This window comes from Pteropus alecto, unplaced genomic scaffold (genome assembly GCF_000325575.1).
Source record: "Pteropus alecto unplaced genomic scaffold, ASM32557v1 scaffold22, whole genome shotgun sequence".
In the NCBI taxonomy this organism is placed as follows: Eukaryota; Metazoa; Chordata; class Mammalia; order Chiroptera; family Pteropodidae; genus Pteropus; species Pteropus alecto.
The window spans coordinates 20763940-20785974 of NW_006434839.1; the positions used below are offsets into that span (position 1 = coordinate 20763940).

At 34.5% G+C, this 22035-nt stretch overlaps 1 protein-coding gene across 3 annotated transcripts in view; it reads right to left on the bottom strand.

The window, feature by feature from the left end:
* Positions 1 to 22035, bottom strand: part of MDFIC (MyoD family inhibitor domain containing) — an 84490-nt gene that overhangs the window by 47680 nt on the left and 14775 nt on the right. For 2 of the 3 annotated variants that reach the window (XM_006910594.3, XM_025045895.1), the window contains exon 3: positions 17798 to 17920. The exons of the other annotated variant lie outside the window; for it this stretch is intronic. In XM_006910594.3, the coding sequence (XP_006910656.1) occupies positions 17798 to 17920 (123 nt within the window). The remainder of the gene's footprint in view (positions 1 to 17797; positions 17921 to 22035) is intronic. 3 annotated transcript variants of the gene reach the window in all.

Sequence of the window (22035 nt, forward strand, 5' to 3'; positions counted from 1 at the left end):
CATCAAAAATTAGTTAAGTGAACTTTTTAATAACAGTGGAAGAAAAGTCAATACCAATTTATATATAAAGTTTTCCCCCTCCCTAATAAAAGTAAATCTAACTTAATATACAAGTAAAACTGGTATCTCCTTGAGGTTAGAGAGCAATGGAAATGCAAATGAAATCTCATTTAGAAGATATAAAATTATGTAGAGGAAACTATGAATTGCTAACTGAACATTTAAAAAGTAAATGTATTTCCAGTAGCTTATACAATGTAAATCAGAAAAAAAAATGAATTGTTATGAACTCCCCAGTTTTAATATATCTCACAACCCTCGAAGTTCATTGGTGAGTATTTGTTATTAGGATAGCTTTTCACTCTTCAATAAATTCCTTTAAGATATGGCCTGAGACAAAGAAACCCTTGTGCTTTAGTCCTAATAAAAATTCTCATTATAGATGAAGCTTTCTCTGACATAATTTGAAACTTTAGGACTCCAAGCAAAGTTCTAAGAATTGACTCTAAGACTAGGATGGTCATAATTATCATGCCCAACCTCTACCTATTAGAGATCTGGTGAACAAGCTGCTTATCCCACATAAATAACACTATTCAAAAAAAAAAAAAGTGCAATAAAGTTTTCTAAACCTGTGAAGATATATTCATATACATATATTTTAAATTATTTTTTATATGTGAATCATAGATTACAGCTTCATGATAGTGGAAAGCTTTCAATATGTAAGTAAAAATAACACTATTTGCTCATTATTCTCATCTTATCTTCTACGATGAAACCTCTTCCCTCCTTATATAGGGCTGCTTTAAAATCTGGGAAATAAGAATTTTAGATCCTTGTTGTCATCAATATTTCAAGACTATTTTAACCTCTGTGGGAATGTTACCTAAACATAAACACCAGGAAATGCCTAAACACAGAGTAACAAAGTCATTAACCATATTTAAATATTAACATGAATGAGACTATTTACACAAGCATTTCTTCCTCTAATTTTGCATTAAAACCCAGTAAATCTGTCAAGGTACTTTGGCTGCAAACTAAAGTTATTATAAAATATTTGTTTAGTATATACTATAGTGCCAGGCACTGTTTTATGCATAAGGGATATTACAGTGAACAATTTTACAAACACCTTGCCCTCACAAAGCTTGTAGATATTTATTATCTCATATAATAAGAATAGGGCAACTATATTATTATTAATTTTGCAAGATCTATATTTTCTCTGTCATCCTTAGCCTGTCAACTTTCCCATCAGGCTCTCCCCCTCACAGTTATAGGACTCTTTGACACAGCTCAAAACATCACATCCAAAGATGACAGCCTCAAAAAAAGAGGGTGCTCTTTCCAACTGTATCTTTAAGAATATAAAAATCCCTTTTCCAGAAAGCCTCCAGAAGATGTCCTATTGGTCAGCACTGGGTCACACGTTGACCCCAAAGCTCCTCCCTTTCTGCCCCCAGAGCAAAATTTGTTTAAAGGTCTGCCCTCTCCACCTTACTGTGTGCTCCTCTTTAGGAAGAAACATGCCATTCATTCATTTGTACAGTCACTCAATGAGCATTTAAGTGATACATCTAAGTGCCTAGCACTTCTGAATATCTGCTCTAGCACCTCAAACAGTGGTCAAGTCACTTAGAAAAATGAATGAAAGAATGATAGAATGATAGAAGGAAACAGTAATGATCATTCTATAGATCACAATTTCAATCATTTAAATAAATCTTAATAAGTATATATTGCTTACCTAGAAAGGTAAGCAAGAAAAACAGAAGCATACTTGCCTTCTTCCTCACCTCCCTGATAATGACTTCTATTTAATCCAGATGATTTTTCAAACCTCTAGCAAGTATCTTAATTCTCCAAACCTCAATAACAATCCCACACACATTGTGTAATTTATAAGGCCAGTAATTATTTGTAATTTAACTGAATTGAAAAATAAGAATGCCAGATTTATTTATCACAATAGGCCTCATATTAATTTCATCAATATTTAGAAGAATATCACTCTGTTTTTCAACAATAGACAAAAACTTATTAATGATAACTGTAGGTAGTAAAAATTAATCTGAAACTATAAGAAATCTTAGCACTTGAAGATAAATATGTTTTCTTTATGTGTTATGCATTCTTTTACCAAATATTTATTGAACATCTACTATGTATCAGACACAGTAGAGGTGAATAAAAAAAACATTAAACATGGAACTAAACAAATAATAAACAGAATATACAATTTAAAATTATGATAATGCTATAAAAGAAAAGTACTACTTAAGAGAAAATGACCAGGGAAACTATTTTGGTTTGGATAGCTAGGCACGGCATTTCAACAGAGACCTGAGGGGAAAGGGGCCTTCAAAGAGAATGAGTAACAGGATTTCAGGCCAGGCTAACAACACCTGCCAAGCCTGGAAGCGGGCTGGGTCAGCACATATTTTTTTTTAACTGATGGAAAGCCAGTGTGGCTAGAGAATATCACAAAGTTCTCTGGACGATCATATATTCATTGCCCAATTCAAATTATAAACATTATCAAATATATTAGAAAAATCACAGAATGTGCTTGCATAAACTCTTCCTGGCAATATTCTTTCAGATAGTGTACTTTTTATCATATATGCCGTTATTACAATAAATCATTTACTTATAAGACCACTCTCTTGGCTTAAATACATACTGTGAATCAAAACATTCCCAATAAAAGAGTTCTTAGGAAGTTACATAAAGAGGCCATCAACTGTATATAAAAATTAAAATATAACCACAATTTGAAATATTAAGAAACATTTATAGAAATCTTACCCTTTAATTACTTTCCAAGAAAGAAACACATATAACCATTTCTCCGAAATGCACAAATCTATTTATATTGCAATTGCATGGCAACTGTTCTGAGTCTAGAAAGAATAACATGAATAATTTGATGTTCTTTAATAGTAAAATGAATGGATGTGAGGAATCTTGCTGCTGTTCTTACGAATCTGCTCAGATTTTAGAAATGAGACTATGACTCATATGTATTTGTCTTCATATTTTATTCCAGTTTCCTAAATCAGATTCCTTTTTTCATTTAAAACACTATCCTCTACTAGTAGCTCTCGCCCTTTTTCCACCTCCCCAGGGTTTATTTGAGCAACATGCACCCTTTAGTAATACCTTGTGTGATTGCAAAAAAAATACACCCTCTCCAGAGATTCCCCTATCTCTTGCCTTTCGCACTCCACTGGAGAATCTTAACTGTAATACTGGAACCACAGATGGATGGAATGCTGACCAAGAGCAATTTTTATCATAAAGGCAAACTCTAAGAAGAAAACAAAATAGGCTATTGGACAGTGAATTCAATCTACCTGGGCCCTTAAAAATTCCTATTAATTTCTAGTAGTTATTTTCTATTAATATAGTCTTTCGAATCCCACCAAAAAAAAAAACACTGCGGTTTATAAATTGCAAATGGTAATTACATATTCTCATTGATAATCAAAGACCATTTTCAAGACTTATTGCCCTGCTTCTGCCAATAACTACCTGGGTATCTTTGGACAAATGGTTTATCTCTTTTTGCTTCAATACTTCAACTAAAAAAACACAGAGGTTGAACACACTGATCTCTAAGATACCTTCCCTAACTTTATTGCAAGAGAATAGGTCCATAATTCAATGTCAACATGTAGAAAAACATAATATCTTGAAAACAATCTGGAAAAAAAAAATGTAAGCACATACTTCATCAGGTCCCTGTAATTTAGAATCTAAGCAACCTAGATAATATCATTTGACATCATTATTAAAATTTTATTTTTCTAGAGAAAGAAGGATAAGAGGATAAAAGGTATGACACCTTAAATGGAAATATTCATCAAGAACAAGATTATACTGAAGGAGTGATAGTAGTGATTGAGTACTTTTCTGTCCATCTATAGCCAACAGTTACTAATTTAACAAGGTTCAAATCCCCCAGCTCTTAGCCAGGTGTCAGGAGCTCTGGGCTGCTATTAGTGACAATGGCAACCAGCAGGAGGTAAGATTAAATCTCTTCCATCATTTTTTTTTTTCAAAATTGGAAAATGAATAAACAGAGAATATAAAAATTAATATTTTTCTCTATTGGTCTGCGACATCTGGATCATGATCATCAATGCTTAAAAGGAAAAGAGGATGTGACTGTTATATATGTCTCCTCATTCAGGCAGTTGATTTCACTATGCCCTGTGGTCAATATGCCACTCGTACCCATGCTCTTCTATGTCAGGCACTGAGAGTCTGGAGCCTCCTTGGTTTAAATTCTCCAGAGTATCACCCTGTGAGAGTCCCAGTGTGGCAGGTAACAAGGCTGCTCAGTTTGGGGATTGGAGGAGAACCAATGTTCTAAGTCTTCCGTATTCAGACTTTCAACCTACACTCTTCTCCGCTCTGATCGTCATCCCATGCCTCCAAATTTTAAGCCTTTTAGGGTAGTGCCATATTGTGTCACATTGGCACTTTGGTTCTGACTTCTCAGCACTACAAAGTCAGTTATTATTTTTCCATCTACTTTCTATCTTCTAGAAAATTCTTAACATGTATGATCCACTGTTTTCTTTTCTATTTTTTCTCTCCTTAAATTTATGTCATTTAAAAATTATTAATTTACTATCATTTAAGTCGGAATTCTAAAAAATGTAGAATATGTATGTTCAAGCTGCCATGTTGAGAAAAACATATTTTATTTCTTCAAAAAAAAAAAAAAAACCTCAAGAAAACTTGGCAAAATGTTAATAGTTGTTAAATCTGTGTGGTTGGTACACTGGTGTTTGCAATATTCTTTCATATATTTTAATATCTAAGATATTTCATTTAAAACTGAAAAATAATTTTGAAGTAAAGAGAGGTCTACTCAGTGCAGTAGCTCATTTTCTCACATTTTTGTAGGAAGCTCTGTTGATGTGTTTTGGGTTTTTGCTTTTCAGGATCATATAAAAGAGACTATCACATGCATACTCAACTCTATCCCCTAACTCCTAGATAGTAAAAGAGAGAATCCAGAGGGTCATACTCTACTTTTCTCTGCCAGTCCTCTGTATAGTATCTCTGGATTAGCCTTAAAATGTGATTAAAGGAAGAGAAAGGTTCCATTCTTCCCAAGTCATAACTCAAAGTGGTCATGTACTTCTTTCTTTAACTTACATAGTAATTATTCTCATCATTGTGTAAAACTATTATCTATCTAGAGACTTAAACCTAACATTTCCATTTAGATTTTCATGTCTGAGAGAAGGAAGTACCTCTATCTATATTCTTAAGATGCAGAAGTTGAAGTTGAAAGACAAAAGTGACTTGCGCAATACTCCACAGCTAATAAGTTTTAGGCAGAAGTAGAATCCAAATCATACGTATAGGCTTTCTCTAAGCACTGGTCTTGCACGCCACCCCTTTACTGTGTCTGACCAGGAGCCTCACTCCCGCCAAAAATTGAGCAAGCTAACAAGTAAGTCAAGCTTTTGGCCATTATTTCATTTTCATTTTTCCTCCATATGCTTTTTTTCGGGGGGGGGGGGGCGCCGCTCTATTTAGAATATGGGATTTAAGCTAATTGGCTTGGCACATGTGTACCTTCCCTTACTCAAAAAAAGCACCATGCAATGTCTGTACCTTCCATCAGTGACACCTCCAATTCTTCCAAAGTCTTCATGTATAATCATTATCAGTGTGTGAGAGTTCAGCAGTTAGTTGGCAAGGCTTACTAGAGTGGATTGCATCAGGCCTGACTGGCTGGAAACTCAGTTAAACCAGCCCTTATGAAGACTTAAAAAATTAAGTTTCTGAATAATTAAATTCCTTTATGACATTTTCCAAGGGAATGAGTTTAAATATCGTACGCCAAAAAAAACAAAAAACAAAAAACAAAAAACAAAAAAACATAGGGATATATTGGATGTGGAGAGGCAAATAATAACGAGCCTCTCCTGCACATAGACCACCCACAAATATTCCCACATTTGTATTAATACCCAAAGAAGTGAAAATGACACTGTATCTGCAATTAAAAGAAAAATAATAAAACCATCCCGAAATGTTTACCGTCATCCTTACCCCTCAAGAAATGCTATTTTAGGATTATAAACTACTCATTTTTTCAATTCATTGTAATTTAGTGTTTCAAACACTAAAATGGACACTAAAATCTGTCATTATTACTGACCAAGCTATAACAGCTCTTACTCAGGCTGCCAGAGCTGTAGATTCTGACTCTGTGAGCTTAGTTACCCTATTTTGTTTTTTAGGTCCAAGAAGTGGTGGTTGGGCTTTTGTTTGTTTGTTTTTGTAAGAAAAAAATAAATGCAGAAAATGAGCACTCCCACACATTTGTGCTTTTTGCACATTAAGTATGCACTCTGTGAACTGTTCCTTTTAAATATTTTTACTTTAACGCTATAGATGTCATCAGAAAAACAAACTAAATTGAAGACTTCTTCCCAGTGAGTGTTATAACAAACCTCTCATTTTCTTTAGGCTTAATGGAGACAAGGAACTGATCACGTATCTAGTGTTTATCAAAATAAACAAACCTGAGAAAGATGACGAGCAAGGAGCAATGAATCCTTGGCTAAGCAATGGGCTCCTTTTCTCAGGAAATGAATCTTTTGAATGTATTTAAGACAACAATGATAAACTGAACAAATTTCAGAGTGCAAAAGAAGAAAAGGTACAGTATTTTCTTTTTGTGTTTTAAAAACCCAGGAGTAGATGGTAAACTGTATTTGAGGAGGATTTTACACTATATGCACTGTATGTATGATAGCCTATTTTCCACAATAAAACTGTAAGCTTTGAAGGAACGCCCTCAAGGTAAGAATGATTAGATATTTTACTGTGCAAGAATGATTTAGTTAGGAATATTTTTTCCTAGTAGAAAAGTTATTCTTTCCACAGAGACAGTTTCTTCACTTAACTTACTAAAATCAGTTTATTCCAAACTCTGTTTTTCTCTTCCTCTCTCAGAATATATTTATTTCACAATTCTAAGTATTACTCTGAGTGCCAATTTTCTAGAAGATGCATTATTCAATTTTGTAAATGAATAACTCTTAATAGCTTAATGACCAAATCCAAAGCTTAAATATTATAATTCTGATTATTATTATATAAGCAAATAATTATTATTGGTTATTGGCTGCAAACAATTGTGCCAGAAGTTGTATAGAACTTGCATTTCCCAGCAGGCCTATAAATATGTTATTCTTTTTCTTTTAATAACTCATCCTAAGTGAGCAAACTATGAACTTTTATACAATAAGAATGGTTTAAAACTGTCCCTAATAAATCTTCTCACTCTTTCGCTATACTTCCATACCATTGAAAGAAATAGCTGATATTGCATAAAGTTTTGAAATACACTATTCTCCAAAGCATATGCTTTATCAGCAATTTATTTTAACATCCACATCTCCTTCTCAAAGGGAATTGAAACTAATTATATATTGTCCCAAATGCCTAGATACCACTGATAACATATGAATTCATATATTATTCAAAAAGCCGATCTTTTTTTTTAACTTATTAATATGACTCTTAGGTAAACTGTATCTCTATTATAAGGGACTTTGCCTTACTCCAAGAACAAACTCTAGCTGTAATAGTTACAGAGATATTCCTTTCAATATATCTACAAACACTTGATTGGAAAGCTGTTTATTCCAGAGGTTGTTTAACTGAAAGAGCTTACTCCAACTCGGGAGATAATGCAAAAAGTAGATGAAAGCAGCACCGGACATTTATAATTCTTCAGAAAAACAAGGAAAAGAGTTTTCATTAATAAAAAAAATTGACTCATATATGACATAATCCTTGATTTTAGTTTAATATATCAGGATTCCTAAAATAACCAAATAATTATTTATAGCTACATCAAGTTTTAGAATTTAAGGTCTTTCCATTGTGCCATCCATCCTCACTGTGCCATTTAACAAGGCTACAAATATAAATAATAATAGTTTTTTTCCAATATTATAAAACTTAAATAAAATTTATACCTTCATACCACAAAAAGAACAACAAATGCCAAGATTCTCTATCTCTTGGAATGAGACCAATTTCTAATGGAGGCAATGAGTAAATGAGTTCTGAAAACTAAAAAAGGCTTTTTTTCTAAGATATTAAGTAAAAATTAAGCCCAGAAATTGTCTTGAATTTATCACAACGAAGATGAAATTCTGAAGGGGTAGAGTATGTTGCAATTTTCCCAAATTTTTCTGACCCAACACAAAGGCAGGATATAGTCACATCATTAATAGTGGTAGAATGACAATAATTTCCAACTAGGGAAATGCATCAGAATTTTGGGCTTTGAATAAGGTAATAACTGCCACCTCCCCTGTGATTTTAATACAATCTCTAGGAGACCATAAACACCACAAAATCTCTACCTTTCCCTCTATTCCACCCTTGATTTGAGGATCACTGCTGGATAATTGCAGTATTAGCTGTGTGACCCTAGGCAAGCTGCCTGACTTTTCTGAGCTCAGTCCCATCTACAGATAATACTCATCCTACCTGCCTGATGAAGTTGCTGATAGGCCAACTTAGATCATTAATTTGAAATTTTTCATTAACTGTAAAAAACTATAAGTAATAACATTGTTAATATCACTAATAAAAAGCATCCTTTGAAATGCATGAACTGTAGACTGAGAAAATTAGCTCCTTAAGAGCAGCAAAGATAGTCAATCCGCATTTTAAGACAAATTACTAAAGCTTAACCAATTCAAAGCTGTCAGTCTCCTACAGAGAAGCTAAATGTAGTGGAAAGGTGCAAATTTTCATTTATTCAACAATTAACATATAAGTGTTAGGAACAAGCTCTGTTCATGGCCCTGGGTTATACCCTGTTAGGGTTGCAAAACTGAATGAGATGCCAATCCTGCCTCTAAGGAGCCTTCAGTTCAGTGACAGGGAAAAGGACCATCACTATGTGCACTATAATTTTGAAGTTAAGAAGTCCTTTAGGAGAGACAAAGATAAACACTCTGCGAGTCCAGGAGACAAGGGAATCACAGAAGGCCTGCTCATATGGCTAAAGATGTGGAGAGACAGATAACATGCGTGAAACTTGAGAGAAGGAAAACACTGGACAGGTAGAGAGACATATTTGTGCTATGGCAAAAGTCAATGAAAGGAATTAGTGGAGGGAAAAGCAAAACATTTTTTATTTCCACAGTCAATCATCCAAAATAGTTTATTGAAAGTTTACTATGGTCCCAGAATGAGGCTAATTGCTGGGGATACAACTTAAAGCCAGTAGACATTAGACATATAATAGCAAAAATTAATTTCAAATTGGGACAATGACTAAAAAGGAAAGGGTGCTATGAGAAGTAGAAAAACTCATTTCAGTTTGAGAAGTCTAGGAAGGCCTCTAATACCAGTATCTGAAGGTTTTAAAAGAGACTTCCCTGACTTTTCATGTGTCTTGCTGCAAAACTCAGGGACTTGATTAAAATGCAGCTTATGGTGAAGAACTGTGGATAATAGATTTACCACCAAGTCCCGAAGTACTGCTTGAAGGAAACACTAGGCAAGTCCCAATGTTGACTCTCAGTGGTGCTTTGAAGAAGGGGGAATGGAGCTCCTGAAAGGAGTGGAAAGGGAATTCCATCAACACTCCTCATTCTGATACACCTCCTCCCATTCCCTATTGAGCCTATGGAGCAAGAGCAGGTCCTACTCCTTCTGTGGCTGGATAAAAGCAGAGAATCACTGCCACTTGGCAGTTGTTCCATATAGATACACAAACTACTCACGCTTGTGACTAACAAATCAACTAATTTGCCAAGACCATAAAAACTCCTCCAAAAGCTCTTCCCAATCTAGTACTCTGGGTTTAGGATAAACTATCTCAGTCACCTAACCTCATGACCATAACTTGGGCCTTACCTTCCCCTGGGATTGTTCCACCTCAGAAATCTTAAATTCATATTTCCAATTCTCATAATCCATGTTCTCTTTCCAGTTGTCCCATTCACTAACTGTATCCATACCTGTTTTGTTTTCTTTCTTAAAGAATAGAAACCTTTAGGGACGGATAGCCTTTCTGGGTTTTATTTTCCCCTTATTTGTAAGACCCTTCCTATCTTTACTTCCTTCTCTACCCATCCAACATCCACCACTTATCAATGCAAACTCTTTTTGGACAATGTTCTTAAATCCTTTCTCCATTGTCTTTTCAACACATCTATCATCTGTCCAAACTAAAAACCTTAACTTCCTTCCAGCACCTATTATTTCCTTTCCCCGTATGTCTTATTGACTATACCCCATAAAAAGTGGAATCCATCTACTTCTTGTCATCCTACCTGCCAGTACCTCAGTCTAAGATACCTTCCTTTCTCAGTTGGATTGATACAAGTCTCCCAGCTGGCATCTTAATGCCTTCAGGTCTTCCCGTTCTTATTTTCTAATGATTGCAAGAGTAATTATCATAAATATAGCCAAATTACAATATAAATTTGATTAAGTTGCTAATCTAACATCTTCCATATTCCTTTAACCCTTTGATAACAGATTCTTTCCTTCCCACCTCTCTCCAAACCTCATCTAACATTTTACATCTTAACTTGTACAAAACTTCTCCAACTCACCTCAAACTGGCCAGATTCTCTCTTATCTCCAACCTGTATGTATGTTATTCTTTTGGCTTGAAACACTCTAACTCCAACCCTTCCCATGGGTTGGCTAACTCCTTTAGATATAATCCTAGACATCACTTCCTCTGGAAAGCCTTTTCTGACTCCTCCCTCAAACAAGGATATGTGCTTCTCAAATGCGAACAGACAGCACCTGCACTTCCCATCATAGCACTCAAAACACTCATTATCATTTCAGGATGAACAGTCTGTCTCTTCCACCACACTGTAAACTCTGAATGCAGACACAACACCTGTATTGTTCATCACTGTAGCCCCATCATAACATTGTATCGGCATACTGTAAGCACTACCTCTTAATATAACTGATTTTTATTGTTTTCAAAGTTATAGTTTGACTCTTAATCCTAATAACAATATGTTCTACAAAAAATAATTTACATGAAAATTCACAGAGTGTTTATTCCAGGAAGTTTGAAGATTGAGAACTAAAGTTATCTAGACTGCAGCATTTATGGTCTTGATCATTAAATGTTATTTAATTCTTCAGTGGTTAGCATTTCAGAGTAATCTTACAGCTAGTTCCCAGGCCTTAGCTCTTCCCTAGGTTTTAAGAACTCCCAAATGGAAAAGGAATAAATCTGGTTTCCTCACTGAGACTTCAGTCACCACTTGTTATTTCAATAACATCTCAACTTCTTTAAGAAAAATCAATCAATTTTAGGAATATCAGGAAGAGACTGAAAATCTTTGACAAAGTGTAGTAAAATATAGATTGGAAATTGAATGAGTCATGGTATGTAAGAGGTAAGAGTAAAGTAACAAATTAGAATAAAAGTAACAAATACTACTACTACTACTACTACTACTACTACTACTACTACTATAGAATAAAGTAACAAATTAAAATAATAAGAACAATAGTAACAACATTCATTGTTATACTATACAAAGCACTTAAAAAACATTTAGAAGAGCAGAGAAAGATAGGAGAAGGAAGAGGGAAGGAGAGAGAGAAGTAAAGAGGGCGAGAAGGTAGGGAGTAAGCAGAGAAATGAGGGATGAAGAAGGGAGGGAACTAAAGTAGTCTCAACTTTTTTCTTATAGATAGGAAGGAAAAATAAGGAATATGGGAGCAAAATGCCATAAATAAAGTGTTATTCTTACCCACCTCCATACATATATTCATACCCACAACCCTAAATGTTATCAAAGCACTGCTATAAGTTCACTGAGAACTCTTCAGATTAGCCTTATTGGTGAATAGCAGTCAAACTGGGGGCTTGATTGCTTTAATATCATTAGAGTCATCTATAAATATTTGAAATGACATGAATGAACCATGTGTGGTTTGGGAGTACAAAGGGGGTTAGAAGGAATTTTTTAAAATGTAGTGATTTAGAATCTTTATCATAGGACCTTAAAGTCTGAAATAATAGGACCAACATGTGTAAAACACCTCTTCCCTCCTCTTATTAATTCAATACACTTAAGTTATCAAATATTTATTAAGCTGATTGTTGTGTACATAAATATTAAGGGTCTCAGAAAGACCTGGTCTACGTCCTGCATGTCTAGACATGTAACCCAATGGAACCATGGAGGAAAAAAAAAAAAAAAAAAGCAGAAAAAACAACAACAAAGCCTTAAAACTGATATTTTGGCCTAAAGACAATAAAAATAAAAACTGATAAATTCTTTGAACGTTTACTCTCTTAGTAAGCACACTATATGCATTTTCTTGTATAATCCTCAAAAATTACACAATGGAGTATACAGTATCAGTACCTCCATCTTAAAAATGAGAAAGTGGAGTTCAAAGAGGTTAGGTGACTTGCCCAACACCAGTAGTCATGACACATCCAGGGTCTGAATCCTGGCACTTGGCTTCCATTGGCTCCAGGACCTTGAACACAAGATGCTCAAAACAAAGGATGAGCAATGGTTCGCTCTAGTTTCTTGGGCAGAACACACATGAGTATGGAACAAAGCACCCTGAAGAAGAACTGCCAGAGAACTTAAGCTCCATTCTGGAATGCAGCCTAATGGCTATCTTTGACCAGTGAGATAAATATGGGTAGCCATCAGAATGGCTTATGATTATCCACCCAACACTAAACCAATTCACAAGTTGAATTGTGGACTAATTGATCATTAAAAATTCCTCTTTAACAGCAATAATCAAAGAATCTATACCGCAGCCCCGTAAGTGTTTAGTCAGTACATTGAAAAATATATATATCTTTTTTTTTTCTGAGAGACAAATGGGCTAAAGACACTAGCAAGATGAAAGTCCCGTGCCTTTCTCCCAAGATGGGCTTCCAAAATGAATGAGCATGAAATATTAGAGAAAGAATAAGATTACCTGAGAAAGGTAACACAAAAGTTACATCTCCCAGCTTACTGGGTGTTACTTATCGGGGGTGAGAGTGTTATTTATAGCCTCTTTTATTTAAAGTGAATTCTAAAGAAAACCAAATAACCCTTAACATAATGTGCATTCAAACATGAGGGCTGCTGAAAAAAAAAAAAAAAATTAATCCAAACCTTTCAGTGCTCTTTCCTTACCATCAGAAAAAGAAATGTCCTAAGTATAGAAATTGTACATCTGAGTATATGCCTTTCTTTCAGTATTTTACATAGAGGAAGAGTTCTCGACAGTGATGAAATGTTATTATTAAGGAATGACCAATTGTAAGTTGGCAAAGGCTAGGAAAAGAAATAATAGCGTTTCAAATATCGGAGGATGCCAAGAGAAAGGTTTCAAGTAGTAAGATGAGTGAAAAAGCATAATGCATCAGCTCCATAAAAAGGAGGCAGGTGTGAATGAGAGAAAGAGGGCTTGCATTCTACTATCAATTTAGCGCTTACTATTATGAGAGCTAAAAACTCTTCAAAATGAATAAATGGGTTAAATAGAATGGGGATTACCATTTAAGTAGAGCATTCTAACTTTGCTTCAGATCTTGGGAATTCTACAAAATCACAAAGGAGAGAATTAGCAGAACAAAATAGTTTAATTTAATGGGAAATTTATTTCAGAAGAGAAGCTAAGGAAAATTTCTGGAGTTAAGTAATGACATTTAGAATTATGAAACATTTATGTAAAAGCAATATCCAAGGATAAAGTTAAGAAATAAAAATTTTCAGAAAGACCTAGAAAAATCTGAGATAGAGACCCGAGGCACTTTAGAAAAAGGAACAAAGAAAATGTAAGCTCTCTCTATATAGAAAATAATTAGAATAGTAGAATTTGACCTAAATTAAAGGAAAATATTATACATGCCTATGAGTAGAAGCAAAGAAAGATACGCAAACACACATATACACATGCCTACCTTAGAAATTCACCTGAAGACTGAGACCAAATGTTACTTCTGCTTCTTTTCTAGTCTAATTAAAACATGAAATGTTGCCTATTGCTCCTCATCAGTTTATACATTTTACATTTATTATAAATTAAATAGAAAAATGAATACTGAGGTTGTCACTTCATTGCAACATTCATTTAACTAAGTCAGAGGAATAGTGATTATTTAAAAAAAGCATAGCTCCAAATCATATATTGTATCACTTACGATAATCAGAAAGGAAAAGCCAAAGTCTTAACTGGTGTTTCCATAAAAAGATGAACTTGACAATTTAACCCCCACTTCAAAAATTAAATTATACCCCCAAATATTTTCTCAGAATATGAAAGCCTTTTAAACTGTAAAAGAAAAAAAAAATCAGAAAATGAAAAAAACTTTCCAAATATAAAATTTTCTCATAAAACTTCTATTTACTTTTTAATTCTTTACTGATTTGATTTAGTTTTTTTTTTTTTTAAACAAATGAGTAGTTTGAATCATCTTTTTAATTTACATTTCATAAGAAAGAGAATCACAATGCGCATTCCCTGACCGGATTATGTGTGGTCTATTTATTCGAAATGTTTGATTCCATATGGACTTCTTCTCTTTTATTTATAACTTCCAGAAAGAATTCTGTCTTATGAGTTAGCAACTCAAGGGCAATTTGGAATCCAGGTCCTAAGAACGCAGTACCTCAGGTCTGCCACCTGCAATGTTTTCTAGAAGTACCAAAATAGGCAAACAAAGTTCGAACTTCTGTGTGCATAACCAACCAAGTATGAGCCACAAGTGGGTGGTCCACCGAGGTCAGGGTTAAAGTTCATAGAATAATTTGGAAATTATTCTCAGCTTGGATCTCGTTTATGAGGCCTGAGAATACACCCTTTAATTAGAATACAATTTCCAAAGCAGCCACTCCCTTGACTTTCCAGAGCTCAGTTATTCTCAGAAAAGTAAAAACAGCTTCATCATACTGACAGCTAACAGTCCCCTATAAATTATGCCTTAAATGTCCAACAAAGAAGGCAGCAGCTATGTAGGAAAACGAGATGTTAGCTGTCAGCTCTCACTAACCATTCTCAAGAATAGATAGAGAAAAAGAAGTCATATTAAACAGAGTCACTCTCCTTTACTCCTTGCATATGCAGCTGAGCTGTCCCATGGAAGCTTGGAAAAAGAGTGGGTTGTGCATTTGAAAATGTTCCCACAGCCCAGCCAGCCTCATTTTTCTGACGATTCCTCAATCCCGTCAACCTCACACTATAGTGGGAACACTAAAAGCAATTCCATGAAAGCTAACTGTCTGCCTCTTCCTCAATGCTCAGGGAGCCACACAGGACTCCTGGAACAAGAGCCAGCTGGGTCCTGACTCACCACAAATGTCCCCGTCCTCCCCCATGCATCTCTGAGCCAGAGCTCTCTTTCCAGGGTCTACTGTTGTTACGAAAAATTTACTAGGCCCCAAAAATGTGCTAGATGTTGAATCAAGAGGAAAATACATCTCCCTAACAAACATTAAATTATGTCAAGAGAGTCAAAGATTCTATGGGAAAGGCCAAAGAAAGAAATTCAGGCAGCTTTGTAGAGTTTTGTATTAGGGACCTGGAATAGCAGAAGCTATCACAATATTAAACTTTCAAATGCTATCCAGACTTGAATTGGGTTTAAAGATGACATAAAACATTCCATTTTGGCAATCCAGACATCAAATCTTTTTGTAGACCCAACAAAATCTCTTTTGTCTAGAAAAATGTGACCAGGAAAATAACAAAAAAATAATTTTTGAAATTTGTTATCAGAATTCCATGCATGCTAAAACCCAGAAATATTTGGAAATTCTTGTCAGCTTATGTTTCGGGCAGGAGCAGCATTACTATCTTTGGCCATTATCCTCTGTATATCCATTTGTCTGTCAATTTTCCCAGTACCTCTCTCAGAGGGGGCCATAAATCTCTCTCTGCATTCTTTCAGTGCATATTAGTAAGAAACTAGACAGTTCCCAAATACTCCAGCATCCTATGGTACGAGCTGCATCATTATCTCAATAAAGAAACGATTTCATGTAATTTACAGTATTTTTTATCACTGTCCACTTAATCCATATAGACAATAGAGTACTTCATTTAAAATCCATTCCCTTTAATGGTATGAATTCTATGATAAAAATGAGCTTGATCAAAGAGCAAAAATTTTTAACACATTAAACATGACTCTCCATATCCTTATGCAATTGTGCTTACATTTCAGTTTTTGTCATGAGTTCTTATTAACTTTTTCCTAGTTCCCTTGGGAAAGTAGGGAACTAAATCAATTATATGAAACACACACACACACACACACACACACACACACACACACACACACACACACACACTTAAAATTCTGACTATAAAAAAAAAATGAGAAAACAGTTGTGCTCCTAAAAGGTGGAGGTAAAATCATCTCTACGAACTCTTCTAGCTCTAACTCTCCAGTTGTTAGGAAATCACAGGTAAAATATGCCAGTATCTCACAAAATCATTTTTCACAACAGCAGAGTTAACATTTGGGTAGAAGAAAACCAATACATGTTTGGGGGATAAATGTATACTTGAAATAATGTATTGCTTGATTCTTTGGAAAAAGCTATATAAATTTTGTTCCCCACTAATTTGAGTCTCATTTTCTCCAATTTCATTCCATTCTCCAAGACAAAGTGTTAAAAACCAAAATGATTCTAAAATTAAATCAAGACCAACTCTCTTTTAGAGCTCTTGTTTGAAATCTTGAAATTTCCTTCAATGGTGTTTTTATTCTTATTGTATGTTTTCTACTAAGTTGATTTTTCTCCTTTATTCTGCTTTATTCAGGTTGGTTTTCAGTTAGGGATAGATACTGGGCATTCTAGAAGTAAAGGAAATATTCAAAAATCCAAAGTAAGTGTAATATGTAACACACAAAAAAAGTCTATATTATGAAGTTGTCTGAACCGAATTAAATTAAATCAAAACAAAACAAAACAAAACAAAAAAACCTTTGTTTCCAGAAAGGAATCCTTTTCCTCTGACCACACTGGAAATAAGAATAAGACATGGTAACTTGGTTATCATAAGTGAGAATTCCAAAAGATTTACTCCTATGCTCTTCCAGGTGTAGCATAGCAGTGATCTTTATACTTACACATTTACTACAGAGAATAATTCATTATATGGTAAATTTATCTCACGCCCACTTAGGGAAACTTAGTGACCAGACCTAAGCTCCAGAGGAGAAACTGACAGTCATCTGAATAGCAGCCAAAAGATATTGGTATTCCCAGACATTCTCAGAGTGAAATGAAAACATACCAAAGCCTTTATATGTATTCTGTTGAGCAAGAACACAGAGAAAAAAATAAAAAGAAACTAAGTAGTGATAAAAATGTAATAGTAAAAAGCAAAGTTTGGCTAAAAGAACAGGGGCCACAATGGCATTATCAAAGTACTACTTAATGTCTTTTAGCTTTGTCTTTATCTTTTCAGTTTCACAGTCCACTATGCTGAGAATTGTCTGACTTCCACTTAGTCACTGCTCAAGAAGGAATTAGGTTTTGTCTAAATCTCTATGAGAACTGAGTCCAAAATGTACAGGTCAATTCTTCCTTTCTAAAGAAAGAATGAAAACAAAGTATTATTTACATCCTAGTTCTAGCTTTACATTTTAAAATACCCAAAAAACACTTTCAGAAAAACTCTGAAAACTCTGATTTCTAGATTTCCAGAGAAATTAACTCAGAGCATATTATCACAGTCATATCTTTAAGTCATTCCAATTTTCTCGAAAAATACTTACTTCTGATGAGTTCATCATCTGAACAATTTCCCCAAATGGACTGGTCTTGCATCTCTCCATGTGTAAAGCAACTATTGGTGACTTGAGTTATATCTCTCTCAGTATTTTCTTTATCACATTTTTCTGAATAAGAAAACATACATTTATTATCATTAAATGTGACATATCTTTCTTTTTTCACTTTATAGATTTTTCTTCTAAATGCTTCTAAGTCTGCCATAAGAAAATGGCAACAGTATCTCTGTTGACTGTTGCATACATATTGACTCAATAACAGATATTTATTGAGCACCTACTATATGCCTAGCATAGAAGAAATGGAGATATTCACAGTAAAAGTAATCTTTTGAGAGTACTGTAAACACATTACAGGAACACGGCAAGCGATCTGCCAGACACAGAAATGTGGAAATGTCGTATCAAAAATAAAAGTGAGTGAGTCCATACACGTAGAGTGTGGGGGCAGTAGGGAAAACACTAATAAGAAGACACTCTAATGAGTGGTATATATAAAAGTCAGACTGCAGTTAAATGAGAAGTGAAGAGATACAGAGTTCTCTCCATAAATACTTAGGAAAGAGTCAAGAATTGTGTTATACATTCTAGAGAGGAAGAGTGTTTAGAATTAGGGACTTATATGTGGGTTTATAAGTTCTCAAAAGGAAAGCCAATAAGTAAGGGAAAGTAACATCTCGTTGACAACAAAACTCTCACAAAAAGAAAACTACACAGTAAAATGCATATTATAAGAGGTCTGAGCACAAAAACGTTCAAAGGAAGAAAAAAATTCATTAGAATTCAGAGCTCAAGAAAGGCCTTATTTAAAAAAAAGGGGGGGGGGTGTATGTTGGATGGTCTTTAAAGATCAGTGGGAATTCTAAAAGTAGATGTGAGAGAAAGTTCATTCCAGGTGGAAGAATAGCATGGTCGAACTCCAAAAGCAGACACTGGGCAATAATGGTCTAAATCTGGACTGAGAGTACTTTAAGAGGAACATTAGGAGATAAGACAGTAAAGGTTTGAATAGAGACAAAGAATGGATATTTTTATGCCAAGGTAAGAAATCTGGACCTAATTTAAAAAGCAAGATAAATAAGTGAAAGTCACCACTGAAGCTTTAATGAATTGCCTAATCAGGGCCATGCATTAGGAAGATTAATAAATTTGTGCACATCAGTGGTTCTCAATTCTGACTACATTTTAATTCACCTGGCGGGGGGGGGGGGCTTTTTAAAAAAACATATTTCTTGGCCTCATCACCAAAGATTCTATTTCAATTTAGGGGAGGGGCACTTAGGTGATTCTACTTCACTTGTATCCTTGAGAATCACTGGAGTATGGATGTATCTAACAGGGAGAAGAGAGTAAGAAAAACCAAAGGGAGACTTGGCATGGTAGAGGTAGAAGTTGATGGGAGTTTAATCAACTGGATAACAAGGTAGAAAATGGGGTTGATGTGAGAAAATAACTAGAGGTTTGCATATATAATTGAAAAGAAGGGACTGGAGATGACTGAGTTCTCTTAGTCCAGACTTGACTGAGAAAACCTGGAGACCAGGAAAATAAATTATTAGTCAAATAATTTATTAATCAATATATATACACACACACACATACACATACAGACACACACATACATGCACACACACACACACCCACACACACACACACCCACACACACACACACATATATATATATATATTTATACATAGTATATGTTTAGGCATTATGCTAGGCAGAAGGCATACAACAAATTATGAGACGCAGCCCAGGCCTTCATGGAGTTGACAGTCTAGTGAATGAGTTTAGTGTTGGATATTTGAATTTGCAGTCACAAATAAGATTAGAGCTAGAAACAATCACCTTCCTAAACTTGATTGCTGAAGCCATCCAAATGACTAGTCTCACCAAAAGAGTGAGTATATTAAAAGAAGTGTATCAAATGGGGTCTGTACATTTAGAAAGAATCAAAGAAGGAAGAAAAGCTAGATAATATCAAGCCATGGAAGTAAGGAAAGGAGAGTCAAACAGAAGTTTTTAGTCAACTGTATTAACATTTCCTGTGAAAGGAAAATGTGTCTGCACAAGCAAAAGTTTCTCATGTACCATGGAGATTTCACAATTGGAAAATTCTGCCATGAAACACATTTCAACACATGAAAATAGATGGACACCCACTTAGGACTAAGTCCAGAGGCTAAGAGCTCCAAAAAATATAGGGCCTTCAATGCTGAGTATTTTTAGAAAGCAAAATCATATTCAGAGAGCAGTAAAATATAAATTGGAAGCATGCTAAACCAATATGGTCTAGATTTATGTAACATTTACTTAGTATTATCATAGAGAAAATTATCTTCATGAGATGTGTTAGTTTCAATTAAAATTTTTGTTTTTTTAAACTCCAAAAATATTTCCACTTCTACAGTCAATTCAAGGCCTTTCTGAGAGTCTCAATAGAAAAGATTTTTAAACAAACTCACTCGTACACATGAGCTCTCTCATCAGCAGAGTCCATTACTTGTTGTTACTGTTATGTAGTTGGCTGCCGCCAGGTGTCATGCTAGTAGGCTTGATTCAATTAGTAACTTTAATAGAAGCTGAATGAAATTAATTATATAATTTTGAGCTGTTCAAGTTTAATTCCATTAAAATTAATTCATGAAACCAGGGCATTATGAAGCATTGCTGACTAAAAGAAAATAGATATGAATAAAGCCTCTAGACACACTTGACTCACATTTGAATCATGTCCAATATTCAAGTACTAAACACAGAACCTCTCAACAATCCATTGAATAAATGAAATTGCCATGTGGTCCATATACACACAGATTTAGTACTGATATACTACTAAGAGGAAAATAAAGTTCTTCCTGCTCTAGATATTTTTAAAGAATAGCTTATCATATGTTTTTTTCATATGTGAAATTCTAGAATTAGATGATCCCAAAGTCCTTCTCAAATTAAAAAAGAAAACTATCATTCTCTTTCTTATGTTCAAGGAACAATAAATGACATATAATTACTATTAAAACACAATCATTAGTCTATACAACTTTGCCTCCTTTGAAAACTAAATATCTTGGCTCAAAAGTTGGTGTCAGGCTTTTGCTATGATCCCTAGCACCCAGCCCAATGCAAAACTCAAAAAACAATCCATGTATAAAATTTAAATTGACCATTGCCAATTCTCCACTTCTATAAACTAAACTCTGTGACCACTTTACTATTCTATGACTTTCTCATGTGTGTACATTATTTTATGTCATTATCGTATATGGCCAGGTTAGAGGTCTCTGTTCTAAGTAAGCTCTACTGTACTAAATAATTTAGAGAAAACTTAGAAGAGCCTATCAGATATTGAGATACATACCTTGCTTCTCCTTACCTTGTCACAGTACTCCAATTAATCAGAAAAAGCAATTTTATCTAATTGCGAATTAATACAGAGGTATTTAGTTCTGTCTCTATGTCAGGACAACTACGAGAATACAAAACCTGAATTATATATAATGCCAATCGGTTGTACTAATAGATGAATATTTAACATGATTTAGATATTAAAATAAAAAGTAAAGACACTTTAAAATAGCATTAGACCAAAGCATAGTCGAATACCACTGGCATTTGCTTCCAAAAGGCTAGTTCTCAGGCATTCCAGTGAGCCTACTCTGAACACAGAAGTGCAAAAGAATCTTTGAATAAAGAAAAAAGAGCTTTGTTCCTGACAACAAATCATCTAGCTTGGGAAACCAAACATACACATGAAACAATCAAGCAAGTACAAAACAGAAAGTAATGAAAACTGCCCTGGGTCATAATTCTGGCTCAAAGACTGACCAGCTGTGTGACTGGGTCTGGGCTTCATTCTTTTTAGTGGGAAATGAAGGCATTGAGCTGGATGGTTGTGGAGGCCTTTTTGGCTCTAATATCCTGTAAACCTGACCCTGTGCAAGGGCTAAACAATAGAACCAAAACTTCATATCCACACCGAAGGGTGTCTAGAACAGAGTAGAAGGAGTCATAGAAGAACGTTTGTAAGGCATTGGATTTGAGTTAATTCTCAAAGAAAGTGACAAGCATGAATTAAGCAAAAGAATCAAGGGGAAAAAAGAGTTCTAAACAATGAATTTAAATACAATATGTCCTATTCAAAAATCAATACTCTTTAATTTTTCCTATTTTTCTAAAGAAGGGCATGGATGGTGAGAAGTAATCTCTCTCTAATCTTGATTAT